General features: G+C 51.2%; 2 protein-coding genes across 2 annotated transcripts in view; one reads left to right on the plus strand and one right to left on the minus strand.

Annotated features, from left to right (window-relative positions):
- The window catches only part of LOC306809886 (uncharacterized protein), a gene marked incomplete at its 5' end in the record, with an annotated part of 176493 nt that overhangs the window by 82844 nt on the left and 80711 nt on the right, over positions 1 to 12938 (plus strand). The gene's annotated exons all lie outside the window — the stretch shown is intronic.
- Positions 4381 to 8319, minus strand: LOC306809889 (uncharacterized protein; the record flags this gene model as incomplete). Its single annotated transcript, XM_079321795.1, has 6 exons — positions 4381 to 4561; positions 4951 to 5088; positions 5598 to 5735; positions 6243 to 6515; positions 7463 to 7596; positions 8226 to 8319. 6 exons carry the CDS (start codon positions 8317 to 8319, stop codon positions 4406 to 4408), a joined length of 933 nt encoding a protein of 310 aa, XP_079177921.1. The 3' UTR covers positions 4381 to 4405.

Genomic DNA, 12938 nt, shown 5'->3' on the forward strand with positions numbered 1-12938 from the left:
GAGGGTGGCCGTGTCTCCTGGAGCTGGGCTGCCGAGTGGCTGCTGCCCCAGCGCCTCTGGGCACCACACAAACAGCACCAGAGACAGCACAGGAACAGCAGCACCCCAAACGCCGGCACCGGCTCCACGAGGCATCCGCACCAGCCGCGATGCCAACAGGGGCCATGCTGTGGGCACCATTGCAGGGTCCTTGGTCCTGGAGCATGTGTGCAGGCAGCCTGCTCAACACAACTGCTCCTCTCTCTACCAAAAGCTCACAGCCACACCCCAGCCCTTGCACTGCCACCCAAAACCCCCCTGTCCTGGGCTGGCCCCACAGCATGGGCAGCAGGGGACGGGGGGGATTCTGCCCCTCTGCCCTGCTCAGGTGAGATCTCACCTGCAGAGCTGCCTCCAGCCCTCAGGTCCAACACCACAAGGATGTGGAGCTGCTGGAGTGAGTCGAGATGTGAAAAATGAGGTTCACTTTCCTGACAAAATTTAAAAAGTTTCATGAAAGACGATAAGAGACAAACAGTAAAGCAAAAGTGGATATGGTCAGGTGCTTGGCATTCATCAGCCAGGAGCATCTTCAGCCAAGAGCAGATCTGCTGTTTTGGAGACACCCCTTAAATTCATCAGCCCAGTGCATATTCATGTCATGCATATTCAAACTCTTCTAAAATATAATTTCCATATTCCAGGAACTGTTTTACATGGTCACTCCCTGAGATCCCCTTTTTAGAGTATGCATGTTTCTTGGCTGTGGTTTTAATTTCTTTTCCTTATCAGTCTTAATTTGGGCTTCCATTTCTACAGTCCATCCTGGTAGCTGGTATATCAGTAGCAGGTGTCTTCACTGGGTGTTATCCAATCAAGCAGGCAGTTCACTTACTACAAAGACACTTTATCAGCTTGTGTTACTGCTAAAGAAAACTATACCTTAAAAACCCTTTTCACACCACGCATACAGTACCCACCCCAATATTTATGAAAAGCCAATACCATGATATGTATTATAACAAAGAGAGGCCAACGAGATGCTCCAAGGGCTGTAGCCCCTCTGCCCTGAGCCAGGCTGGGAGAGCTGGGGGTGTTCAGCCTGGAGACGAGAAGGCTCCAGGGAGAGCTCAGAGCCATTTCCAGTGCCTAAAGGAGCTCCCAAGAGAGATGAGAGATGACCTTGGACTAGGGCCTGGAATGCCAGGACAAGGGAAATGACTTGCCACTGACAGAGGACAGGCTTAGAAGAAATTCTTCCCTGTGGGGATGGTGAGGCCCTGGCACAGGTTGCCCAGAGCAGCTGTGGCTGCCTCATCTCTGGAGGTGTCCAAGGCCAGGTTGGAGGGGGCTTGGAGCAACCTGGTCTGGTGGCAAGGGGTGGAATAGGATGAGCTTGGTTATCAATTAGAAACAAAAAGCCTCACTATTCAGCAAAATTTACATTGCTTTATTTTATATAGACGGAGCAAGCAGCGCTGGGGAACATGAAGGGTCACCGCCCACTCCACGCTCCTTGGTTTGCAGCCTCTTTTTATAGTATGCTCTCTCGTTGTCATCAATAACTCTTGGTTTTTTGCTGTCATAATGTGGCCAGGTAAGCAGTGGTGGTTGAAATAAACATCTGTAAAGTCTCTGGGCGATAGTCAAGTCTCATCTGGCCTTGGCAGATAAAACCGGCGAAAATTGGGAAGTGTGGTCTTTATAGATAAGCAGCATTGATTGAACAAAGGCAGGAAGTCTGATTTTGCAAAATCTATCGGACTCATGGAAAGTCTAACTTTGTAAATGGTACTAGATACAACTTATTTAGAAAACATAATGTTCATAACAGGGAGATTTAAAACAGAAGGATTTAATCCTATATTTTCCTCTATCTAGGGTTCATGCTTCACTTCAGACCTTAGTATTCTATTTTATACAAACCCCAATACTTTTATGATTAACACCAATCTTTTATCAATTATCACAGCTTTGAGGTCCCTCCAGCCCAAAGCAGTCTGGGATTCTATGCTGAGGTGAGACATCGCTATAGGGATGATCAATCCAGAGGTTGCCAAGCTGCCGTGGCATCATGTCCATCGGGTGCTCCCTGACAAGGTCAAAGGGCAGCTCCTGAGGACACTGGGTCATCTGATTGGGCCAAGACTGCATGGAAATGGGGCTGGCTCCAGCCAGGAAGATGCATTACTGCCACTCATTGTGACAGACAACATGGAAAGGATAAATTTTCAGTTGCAAAATGGAGCTTAAAGATTAACCAGCAAATTAGGGAAAACAATGTAAAAGCAGACACACAGGATGTTAACCAGAGCTGGAAGCAGTGGAGAAACTAATAAGAAGGAACCAAGGTTGGTTTTGTGGCAAAGTTATGTAACAAGAAACAGCAGTGCATGCCCTAAGAGAAGTCCAACACAAGGGCCGGACAATTTGGGGGATTCTCAATGAATATGACCACCAGAGACCCCTTTAGATGACCCTCTAAGACCATAAAAGCACTTGCAGGAAGGGGCAGAGGTGGGTAAAGTAGTTCTAGGAAAATATTCATGTAGGAGCTAGGAAATATCTTGTGATGAAAATATGTGTCCCCCGTGGAATGAACATCCCATTGCAAAGTTTCATGGCACACATTTGCCTAGAAGAGACATCCTCTGCATATCAATATTAGTCATTAATCAGCAGAAATAGTGGCTCCAGGGATGATCTGTGAGTGGTGTCACCACAGCCTGAGCACTTCATGCACCTGATCCAGCAGCACTGAGCCCCCTGGTCTGGGCAGTTTTCCACTCCCTTCGCCATTCCCTCGGTCCATATCTCACCAGTCGGGCTCTGAGGAGACTGCGTGGCTGTTGAATGCTTTGCAATGTCAGGCAGCACCATCCCTGGTCTCCCATTATTCACAGAGTCAATCAGGTTGGACAGGCACCATTTCCCTGTGGTAAATCTCTGCTGCCTGTTCCAATGCCCTTCCCTCTCAGTTCCTTGAAAAGGTGTCCAGAAAGATTTGCTCCATCACCTTCCCAGGGATTCCAGAGGAGCTGATTAGCCTGAGGTTCTTCTGTAGATCCTCCTTTGTGCCCATCTTCAAGACTGCTGTATTGTTCTTTGGAGCCACCTTCGCTGGCCAGGCTTTTTTGAACACAATAGACAGCTGCTGTAGCTTCCTCTGCTCCTCACACCTGGTGTATGCCTGGCTCAAGAGCTCCCTAACTATTCTCCCCCTTCCATACTGCTTCTTCCGGAATGTCTCTGCACTCCTCAGGGATAACTTGATTCTTCTTCTACAGGTTTTATTCCACATTCCTTCTTTCTGAGATGAGCTTGATCAGAAGTTCTTGATTCAGTTGATCTCCTGTCACCCAGGATTGTGATTCTGCTTTTCACCTTCCTAAGTTACCTTCTTCTAAATTATGCCCTCAACCCTTCAACATTTCATCCTCAGCCACTTCCTGAATGTTTTCAGGATCAAGAATTCTTCCCTTCTATTCAAATGTCCTAGGAAGATGCGTGAATTTTCAGCTGGGCAAGCTTCAACTTTGATCTGTCATCATTAATGGAAAAAGTGATCTGGGAGGTAAAGGAACTCACAGAAGCACGGTTTCAGCTTTTGCCTAGGAATTGCTCCTGATCCTAATAGGGCTTCTGTGGTTTGAAGATTAGTCTTTCAGGGATCTCTTCACCCCAGCTTTAACCTCCCTCAGAGTGCTCCTTCCCACAGTAAGTCACAGCAGACTGGCACAGTTCCTATGCAGCTGACATCCATTGTCACCAACAACAGGACCACTTTACCTTTACCCACTGCTACTGATAGGGAGCATGGACCATTCCATTTTTCCCACATAAGATATGGAACAGAAATTCCTCTTGTCAATCCTGCTAATCGTTTCTCAATACGTAAACTGTGTCACAGCTGGTGGAGGGAGGGGATCCTTCCCCTTTGCCCCACACCAGTGAGGTCAGCCCTGGAGTGCTGGGCCCAGAGCTGGGCTGCCCAGTACAGGAGACAGGAACAGACTGGACAGAGTCCAGCACAGGACCAGGAAGGTGATGGAGGGACTGGAGCATCTCTGCCATGAGGAGAGCCTGAGAGAGCTGGGACTGCCCAGCCTGCAGCAGAGCAGGCTCAGGGCAACTCATCCCTGGGGATAAATACCCAGGGGGATGCGGCAGAGGGGTCGGGGCCAGGGACAGCCCCAAGGGCCACGGGCACAAAGTGACACAGAGGAGGGGCCCCCCGAGCTCAGGAGACACTTCTGCACTGGGAGGGTGGCCGAGCACTGGGGCAGGTGCCCAGTGAGGTGGTGAAGTCTCCATGGCTGGAGAGACTCAAAAGCCACGTGGGCACATCCTGGGCAGCTGGCTCTGTGTGGCCCTGGGGGAGCCTCTCATTTCCAAAGCACTGACCCCTTTCTCCACAGGCTGTGCATCAGCAGGAGGGCTGCTCTTCCCCTGAGCTACTGGAGGACTTTTCTCCTTCAGAAGTCAAAGTTATTTCCTGGACAGACTTGCAGACAGGCAATGTAAAGTAGTCTGGGGGGAACACTCTCCTAAAAGTTCTGATTCTTCTCCCTTCAGGTGCCACCTGCACATTGGAATGGAGACAGAGTCACAGAAACCTGTCAGCAAACATGGAGCAAAAGGACCTCTGGGCATCAAGGCAAGGAGATCTCTGCTCAGACACCCTCGACTGCACCAGACAACACTGGGGACAAAAAGCTCTCGCTGCCAGCTCTGCAAGAGAGGCCAGTGTGTGTCCAGGGACACGGGGCCAGGGAGGGAGGCAGTGGAGTGAAGGTGCCTTTGTGAAAGCCATGGGCTGCCACAACAGAGAGAACAAACAAAAGGCTGTGCCCACAGCAGGGACAGGGAGAGGCAAGGAAACAAGCAGAGGACTCCAAAGCGCTGCCTGGGCTAACGTGCCCTGTTCCAGAGGAGCTGAGGCTCTGCACAGGCACTGAAAGCCCATTTTACCTCAGAAGTCCTCCTGGGCTCAGTGGTTGATTCACGCTTCTCTGCCTTGTCTTCTGCTGATGTTGCAGCCGTGCACCGCACACATTGCATGGCCTTCCTGGAGTGCTCTGACAGCTGCTCCCCTTCTGCTCCAGCAGCCTGCTGGGTATTCACAGAGGAGAAGATTCCCTTATTTCCAACACCACAAAAGCTGTCCTTCAGAAATCTCAGTATTGAGAAGCATCCTCGAAGCACCAGCACTGCAGCTGCTGTTCAGCCATTGATAGAATACTCTGCTCAGTTTAGTTCATCACTCTGCTCATCTGCTCCGTTCCTTTGCACGCACAATCCAAAGCCCCACGTGTTGCCTACCCTTGCCAGGTCACAGGAGAAGCAGCTCCCCATGCCCTGCTTTTGGCCTGGAGCTGATTTGAACAGCAAACCCCTGCAGAGCCAGCCCAGGGGCAGGGAGCAAACTCTCCCTCTCACAACCTCAGACCATTCCACAGGGGAGCAGAGAACAATGTGGGCAACCAAGCCCAGGGGCAGAAGGAGCCTTCAAGCACTTCTGAGGGCTTAAAACTCCTCCAACTCCTCTTTCCTGACATCACAGGCTTGTATTCCAGAGCAGCCTGAGGCTTTGCAGAGGCAGTGAAAGACCATTTTACCTGCTCGCCAGTTCTCCTGGGCTCTGTGCTCCCTTCAGGCCACTCTGTCTTCGCCTTCTCTTGTGCTGCAACTGGTTGCTCAGATTCCAGGCTGATCTCTGACTTAAATAACAGCTGCTCCTCTTGTGCTCCAACAGCCTGCTACGTATACACAGAGATGATTCCCTTATTTCAAGCTCCACACAAGCTGTACCTCAGAAATCTCCATCACAGGAAGCATCCTCAAAGCACCAGCCTTCTCAGCTGGTGTTCAGCCTCCTCAGTACAAAACTCTGCTGGGTTTAATCCATCACTCTGTTCACCTGCTGCATTCCTTCCCACACCAAATCTAAATCCCCACATGTTGCCTCCCCTTGTGTGGCCACAGGAGAAACAGCTTCCCAAGCCCACATTTTGGCCTTGACTGATTTGAACAGCAAACTCCAGAGCTGTTCAGCCATTCCAGGTGTGCCAGAAAACAATCTGGCAGTCAATTCTGTCTGGCTGGAGCCAGGCACACAGACAAGGCTGCCTGCTGCAGCCTGGGATGTATTGCCCAAGCAGGCCTGGACTGACAGGGATAGAGAGGCCCAAATGATTATGGAGAACATCATTGAAATATTTCAGGGACATTGCAGTGGACTGAAGATCAATGCCAGTGCCTACCTGGAGACATGTCTTTCCCTTCAGGAAGGCAAATTCTTTCTTAACAGCCCCCCTGGCAATCTTATCCTTGGACAGCTGAGCAGTCAGAGTGCTCCCTCTCCCTTCCTTCAAAGCAGAAGCCTCAAGGTCCAACACATTCTGCTTGCTTTCCATTTCAATGTCCAGTTGCTCCTCAGGCATCATTCTTCCCTGCTGACTTTGCATCTCAGCTGCATGCATCTCATTCTTCATTTCCAGCTCTCTCATCTGCTGCTGGTACAATTCCCGTTCATGCTGCAGGAGAAACAGGGAGGAAAAGGGTCACTCATTCCCTCTCTCAGTTTGTTTCTCATTCCAGATCTGGACTCCTGTCCCAGGGGCAGGCACAGGCTGCTCCTCTCTCTCTGCCTCTCAGCATGCTGCAGACCTTGCTGGGACCCCCTTGATGCTGCATCTTTCCCAGCTCACTCAGACCATCCCAGCTCCCTTCCTGCCCTTCCCCAACCTCTTGCAGCTCCACTCCAGTGTTCCTTTGGGGAGGAGCTGCCAGAACTGCAGCCACCATTTCAGTCCACGTTAAGCAGGATTTAGGCAGTGCCAGGAAAATGTGCTCTCCAGCAGGGAGGAAGGGAAGAGCAAACACCCCCAGCATTCCATTCCCTGAGTTGGGGCAACAGCAGTGGTTTTCCACCTCTCCTGTGTAGAGTTTCCATGGCACCATCCCGAGAGCCCCACTGCCCTCTCTTGGAGCAGCATTGGCCAGATCAGGCTGTCATTCTCTGCTGCCACTCAGGACCACTTCTCCTCTCGCAGGCACACGTCCTTCTCTGCATCAGCACTTGGCTTTCCTCTCTTCTCTCCCCACTGGCTGCTCTTAGATGGCCAAGGCCAAACACCTTTCTATCAACAGCAAACCAGCTCTTCACACCCCTCCTTCCAGATCCAGATGCTTATTAATCTGAACATGGCTTAGCCCATGAGGAATTGCTCAAACCATGCAATGCCAGTAGAGACAGTGTGGACATTGAGAACTAAAGCATCTAGGACACAGAACTCCAACATGGATGTAAATCAGCAGCCTCAGCACTAAGGGACTTTGACATGACTACAACATCTTTTCCTCCTTATTCAGAAGAATGTAATTAGAAAAGGTATACTGCAAAAAGGTGCTCCTTAGAACTATTAACAGAAGGTCCAAACAGAGGTACAAAATGGCCCTTTGTGGCATCTGCCGATCTCACCAGCAAATCCTTCCTTTCCTTCTCCAGGCTCTCCAATTTCCTCCACAGAGATGCCACCTCCTGATGAAGAGTCTCAGCCTCTTGCTTCAGGGCAATTTCTAGAGAGGTCTTCTGCTGCTCTTCCCTCCTTATCACTGCAACAGAGAAGGAGAAGAAGTTGGAAAAAAGTAAAGCAAATGCAAACTGATGAACATCCTGCAGAGACAACAGCCCTGTCTCCTCTCTTTGCATGTGTTTGATGGGCCCTAAGCCCACAAAGAGCTCCAAAGCAGACAGAAATGAAGGAAACTTCCACAAAACAAAACAAAAAAAAAACAAACAGGAATGAATGGGGCAGGGTTCAAAGGATTAGGAAAATGTGTTTCGCGGTGGGCTTGTGCAGAATGAGCAATCCAAGCGAGACCAAGGAGCAGGGATGCCTGTGCAGCCCTGCTCCAGAGGGATCAATAGCCTGGAAGCCCTGCAGGGGCTAGAGTTTGGGGGAAATGAGCTGAGGCATCCAGCTACAGCTCCTTAGCACAGACACCACCTGAAAGGCACCAGCTGTGCACAGGATCAGCCACAGCACAGCCAGATGACACTGCCAGCCATGGCATCTTTCTAGAGAAAAGGTTTTCACAGGAATTACAATGGATAAATGTCCTGATGGTTGTGTTTGCTCATCTGCCCTGTCTGGGCACTCCCCTTTTTCTGTGCATGGGATCAGATAACCCCACTGGTGTGGATATGATAAGGTAGTGAAAGGATGGGAGAGAAGCTGTACCTTGCTCACTTTCCTCCAACAGTTTCTGCAGCTCCTGATTTTGAGCATTTAGTTGGTCTCTCCGAGCCTGTGTCTTCCTCAGCTCCAGCTCCATGGCCTTACACTGTGTGGCCATGGCCTCTGCTCTTTCCTCAGAGCTTTGGAGCCTCACATGCAGCTCAGACACCTCAGTTTCCAGATGCTTCTCTTGAGTCTGCTGGAGAGCTGCCTTCTCCATCACTGCCTCCAGCAGGGCTGAGGCCTGGAAGATGGATGCACAGAGCCTCAGGGACAGGGCTGCTCCTGAGGCAGCAGACTGGGCAGGAGGGAGAGCAAGGAAGCAGAAAGGACTTCAGGCAAAAAACATGCAGGAAACTGAAGGTGCAGAACAAAGGATTGCAATGGAGACAAATGTGGAGAAAACAGGGAAAGGAAGGCAATGGACACCCTTGAGGCTGCAGCTCTGAACATTGCCTAAACTGGCTGTGCTGGAAGTGCCCTGCCCAGCCTGCCACAGCCACGGCTGTGTCCCCACATTGCTCAGTGCCCAGCACAGGCACCAGCTCCATCTGGCACAACGCTGTTAACACAGGGACAGAGAAGCTCCAAAGGAGTCTGCTGCTGCCTCTCCTCCCAGATTTCCTGCTGGGACCAAGGAGATAATGGGGGAAACATCAGCAGCACAGACCAGATCCAGCCTTGGCCTCAGGGTGCAGCAGCAGCCGTGGGCAGAGCACGGCAGCAGTGGATGCTGCTGGGAGGGGAAAGAGGTTGGGGCCTCCAAGCCAAAGGTGGTGTTCTGTGTCCATGGAGAAGAGGATGCCAGTGCACAGCTTACCTGAGTGTTGAGCTCCTGCAGTTCTTTGTGCGTTTTGAAAAGAGCTGCTCAGCCTGCTGAAGAGCAGAATGATACTGAAACACCTGAATGATTGTTCAGAGCCAGGTTCTTTTCCTCCAGGGTTCGGAGGCACAGGTTCTTTTCCTCCTGAGACAGAATTAGCCGAGAAGAAAAGCGTGTAACTCTTTACTACATGGTATGACATTTTAGAAACTCTTAGGACTTGCACCACCTCAGGGAAAAGCTGCTCTATCTGATGAGCTTTGTCTAAACAACTTGGCTGTTTGTTCCCCCTGAAGTCACAGCCCATCATGTGCCCACTCTGTATTTGGTCCTGAAAGAATGAGGAGTTCCTGCCTACATACCCTGCCTTCTTTTTCAAATGGAAATATGAATCCTGTGGCACTGAGGATTGGCAGGACTTGATCAGCTGGAGAAGCCCCCTAACCTTGGGCTTGTTTAGCTTAGTGCCAGTGCCAGCGCCAGTGCCAGCGCCAGTGCCAGCGCCAGCACCAGTGCCAGCGCCAGTGCCAGCGCCAGTGCCAGTGCCAATGCCAGTGCCAACGCCAGTGCCAGTGCCGGCGCCGGGGTAGTGCCAGCTTTTCCTGTCTCTGTGGAGTTGGAGATAGTTGGCACCATGGTATAACAAAACAAACGGCAGCTCTGTATGCAGGGCTGGCGCCTTTCGCAGGCGCCCAAGCGCTGCAACCCCCATCAGCGGCACCCGTGCCGGGGCAGCCGCGGGTCGTGGGCGGCCCAGCCGTGGGGGCGGGTCCCACGCTGCCTGCAGGTCCAACCGCGGGGGCTGGACAGCAGGCACGGCCGCTGCAGGGACGGGAGAACAGGCACGGCCGCTGCAAGGACGGGACAGAAAGCACGGCCGCTGCAGGGACAGGAGAACAGGCACGGCCGCTGCAGGGACGGGACAGCAGGCACGGCCGCTGCAGGGACGGGAGAACAGGCACGGCCGCTGCAGGGACGGGAGAACAGGCACGGCCGCTGCAGGGACAGGAGAACAGGCACGGCCGCTGCAGGGACAGGAGAACAGGCACGGCCGCTGCAGGGACGGGACAGCAGGCACGGCGGCTGCAGGGACGGGACAGCAGGCACGGCGGCTGCAGGGACGGGAGAACAGGCACGGCCGCTGCAGGGACGGGAGAACAGGCACGGCCGCTGCAGGGACGGGAGAACAGGCACGGCCGCTGCAGGGACGGGAGAACAGGCACGGAGCGGTGCTGGTGCCGCCTTCGTCACAGTCCTCAGCGTCAGGCCCCACACACCCAGGAATGCCGGCATCCCCTTCCGGTTCTCCAGGGACACCGCCGCATTTCTCGCCGTCTGCAGGGCCTTTTGCTGGCGCTGCAGTGACACCATGACAGCGAGACTCAAAAATCGCCGCAGTTTTTGGGAAGCAGTTAAAAGGCTGGCATTGCAGCAGGGCCATTGGAATTTGCTGGAACGGGTGGGGATGCCAAAGAGGGGTGTCCTTCGGGTCAAGGGAGTGGATGAGAGCGTCCAGGTGGATGCTGCTGAGCTTGGCCCAGTCCCTGAGGACAACCTGCCACAGGACTGTGATGAGGATGGCCAGGGGACTGGGGGAGCTCGACCCTTTTCTGTCTTTAAGGCAGCTCCCAATACAGGACAGCCAGATATGATCCTATAGCTTGGCGTGCTGTTCAGCATTTGCATGGCAGGGTCACACGGTTTGGGCTTGTCTCTATCCAAATGATGCAAATTATTAGAGTGTTGAATGTGACCTTACTGACACCTTACGATGTCAGACATATAGCCCAAGTGCTCTTTCAGCCTGTTCAATTTAGAGTGTTTGAGAACACTTGGAGGCAGATGGCTGACAAGGCAGTTGCAGAAAATATGATGCGACCCCAGGATGATCCCAGGTGTGCTGTGGGGAGCGATGCTTTGCTGGGTCTGCATGGCTTTGCTAGCCCTGGTTTTCAGGCTACCTGGGATCCTCTGATCCTTGCACAATGCCAAGAAATTGGATTTGCAGCAATTCTAAAAGCAATAGAGGCTGCAGCTCCAAAGCCAAAATATGTAAAAATGACTCAAGGCCCTAGAGAGCCATTCTTAGAATTTGTTGAGAAAGTGGCAAGAGCTTTAGAAAAGCAGGTTGAGGATGATGCTCAAAAGCAGCCGTTATGTGATCAGCTGGCCAGAGACAGTGCTAATGATGATTGTGCAAACATCATACACTAAGATGGTGGGTTCGGATCTACAGACAAACACCAAAGTCTTTTGGACAATGAATATCTGCGATCAGCACCCACCGATTTTGTGTACTCTGATGATACCAGGTGCCACCCTACCTCAGATTCAACTCAGAGGTTTGAGTTTTGGCCACCAGGAGAGTGTGCATTGAGACAAATTTCTCATTGGGGTCCCTGAGGTGAATGGTAGAAATTATCCTATGATGACTTTACAGTGGTGGACTGATAGCCTGTGTGGCAGAAATAGTGGCCCCTACCAAAAATTCAGTTGATAGCCCTTGGTCAATTGGTTGGAATGAAGTGATCATTTTGGTTATTGATTTGAAGGATTGCTTTTTCACAATCCCCTTGTGTCTGATGACAGACCAAAACTTGTTTTTATGGTGCCTTCAGTGAAAAATTCTGAGATGGGACGGAGATATCAATGGAAAGTCTTGGCACAGGGTTGCCAATTAGCCTGACACAGTGCAGCAGGCTGCAGCAAGCTTTTTACTCATCAGGTATACCGAGTGGATCCTTCCATTTATATCTCTGTGTTTATCACCACTCCGGATTTACATCCTCAGGTATCAATGGCCAGTTACCTGGGAGGATGAGTCTGGTTGGTAAATGCTGAAAGTCCAAGAGACAGGTTCTGCTCAGATAATTGAGTTGAAAGAGGTCACAATGGCATTCCAACAGCTTTGTCAGGTACCTCTGAATTTGGTCAAAGCGTGTTTTTGATAAACAGGAAAAGGGAGTGGCTGGTGAGGTACCGCACAGCCAATTGGGAAAAGCTTTGCAGTCCTTCAATCACCTTACTGTGCCACAAGATTCCAATAATCCTGTTCTTGTGAATCATTTCTCTTCCTTGCAGGCTGCGGATGAGACGCGCCTGCCTCATCATTTGGGGTCGCGGGGACGCTCGCGTCTCAAGGGATCCCGGGGGACGCTGGCTGCCTGCGAGGTGTGTGCGCCCTGAGCTGCGGCACCAGGGGCACAATGCAGCCCAGGCACAGCCTTCGAATGCTGACCAGCGAGCCCATCACCAGCCAGACGGTTCCTCTACAAGCACAGGATGAGCATTCGTCTGTTTCTTTGCAACTGTTTTAGGCCATTGAACGTTGTTAATGGGTTTTCTGAAATGCATTAGAAATGATAAGTCTGTGAATGGTGGTGGGTTTTGTTGTTGCATTAGAATTGGTTTTGCAGGGAAAAAGCACCACTTGTGAAGATTTGCCTGGGCACTTCAGGTGAACACAGATCTTCTGAGTGGTGTTTGTTCTCCTTTGCAAGGGCACTGTGGAGGATTACAAATACTTCTTTTTCTTTTTCTTTTAAACTAAAAATGGGACTTGTGGACACCACTGAAGGAAGGCCCAGGTAGAGTTTGTCAGGCCTTTTGTCTGGTCCTCTGTCTTTTTTGAAGGCTGTGTAACTTTCTCAGCTCCAGCCAGGATTTTTCTCAGGCTAGAGACTTCTCTTTACAGAAAACACAAGAGAAATAAAGAAATAAACACCTGCTGGATCTGTGGGAAGGCCAGAGAAAGGGAGGTGTCTCTTTCTCTGACCAATGAACTGTCTGTGTTGTGTTTTTCACAAATAATCTTACCGGAATCATGGCTTCCTTTAATAAACTGCTCTTTCATACAGCAAGTAGGAGAGTGCCTTGTTACTGTGTTCTCTCTC

The sequence above is a fragment of the Erithacus rubecula genome, assembly GCF_903797595.1.
Source record: "Erithacus rubecula genome assembly, chromosome: 18".
Classification (NCBI taxonomy): domain Eukaryota; kingdom Metazoa; phylum Chordata; class Aves; order Passeriformes; family Muscicapidae; genus Erithacus; species Erithacus rubecula.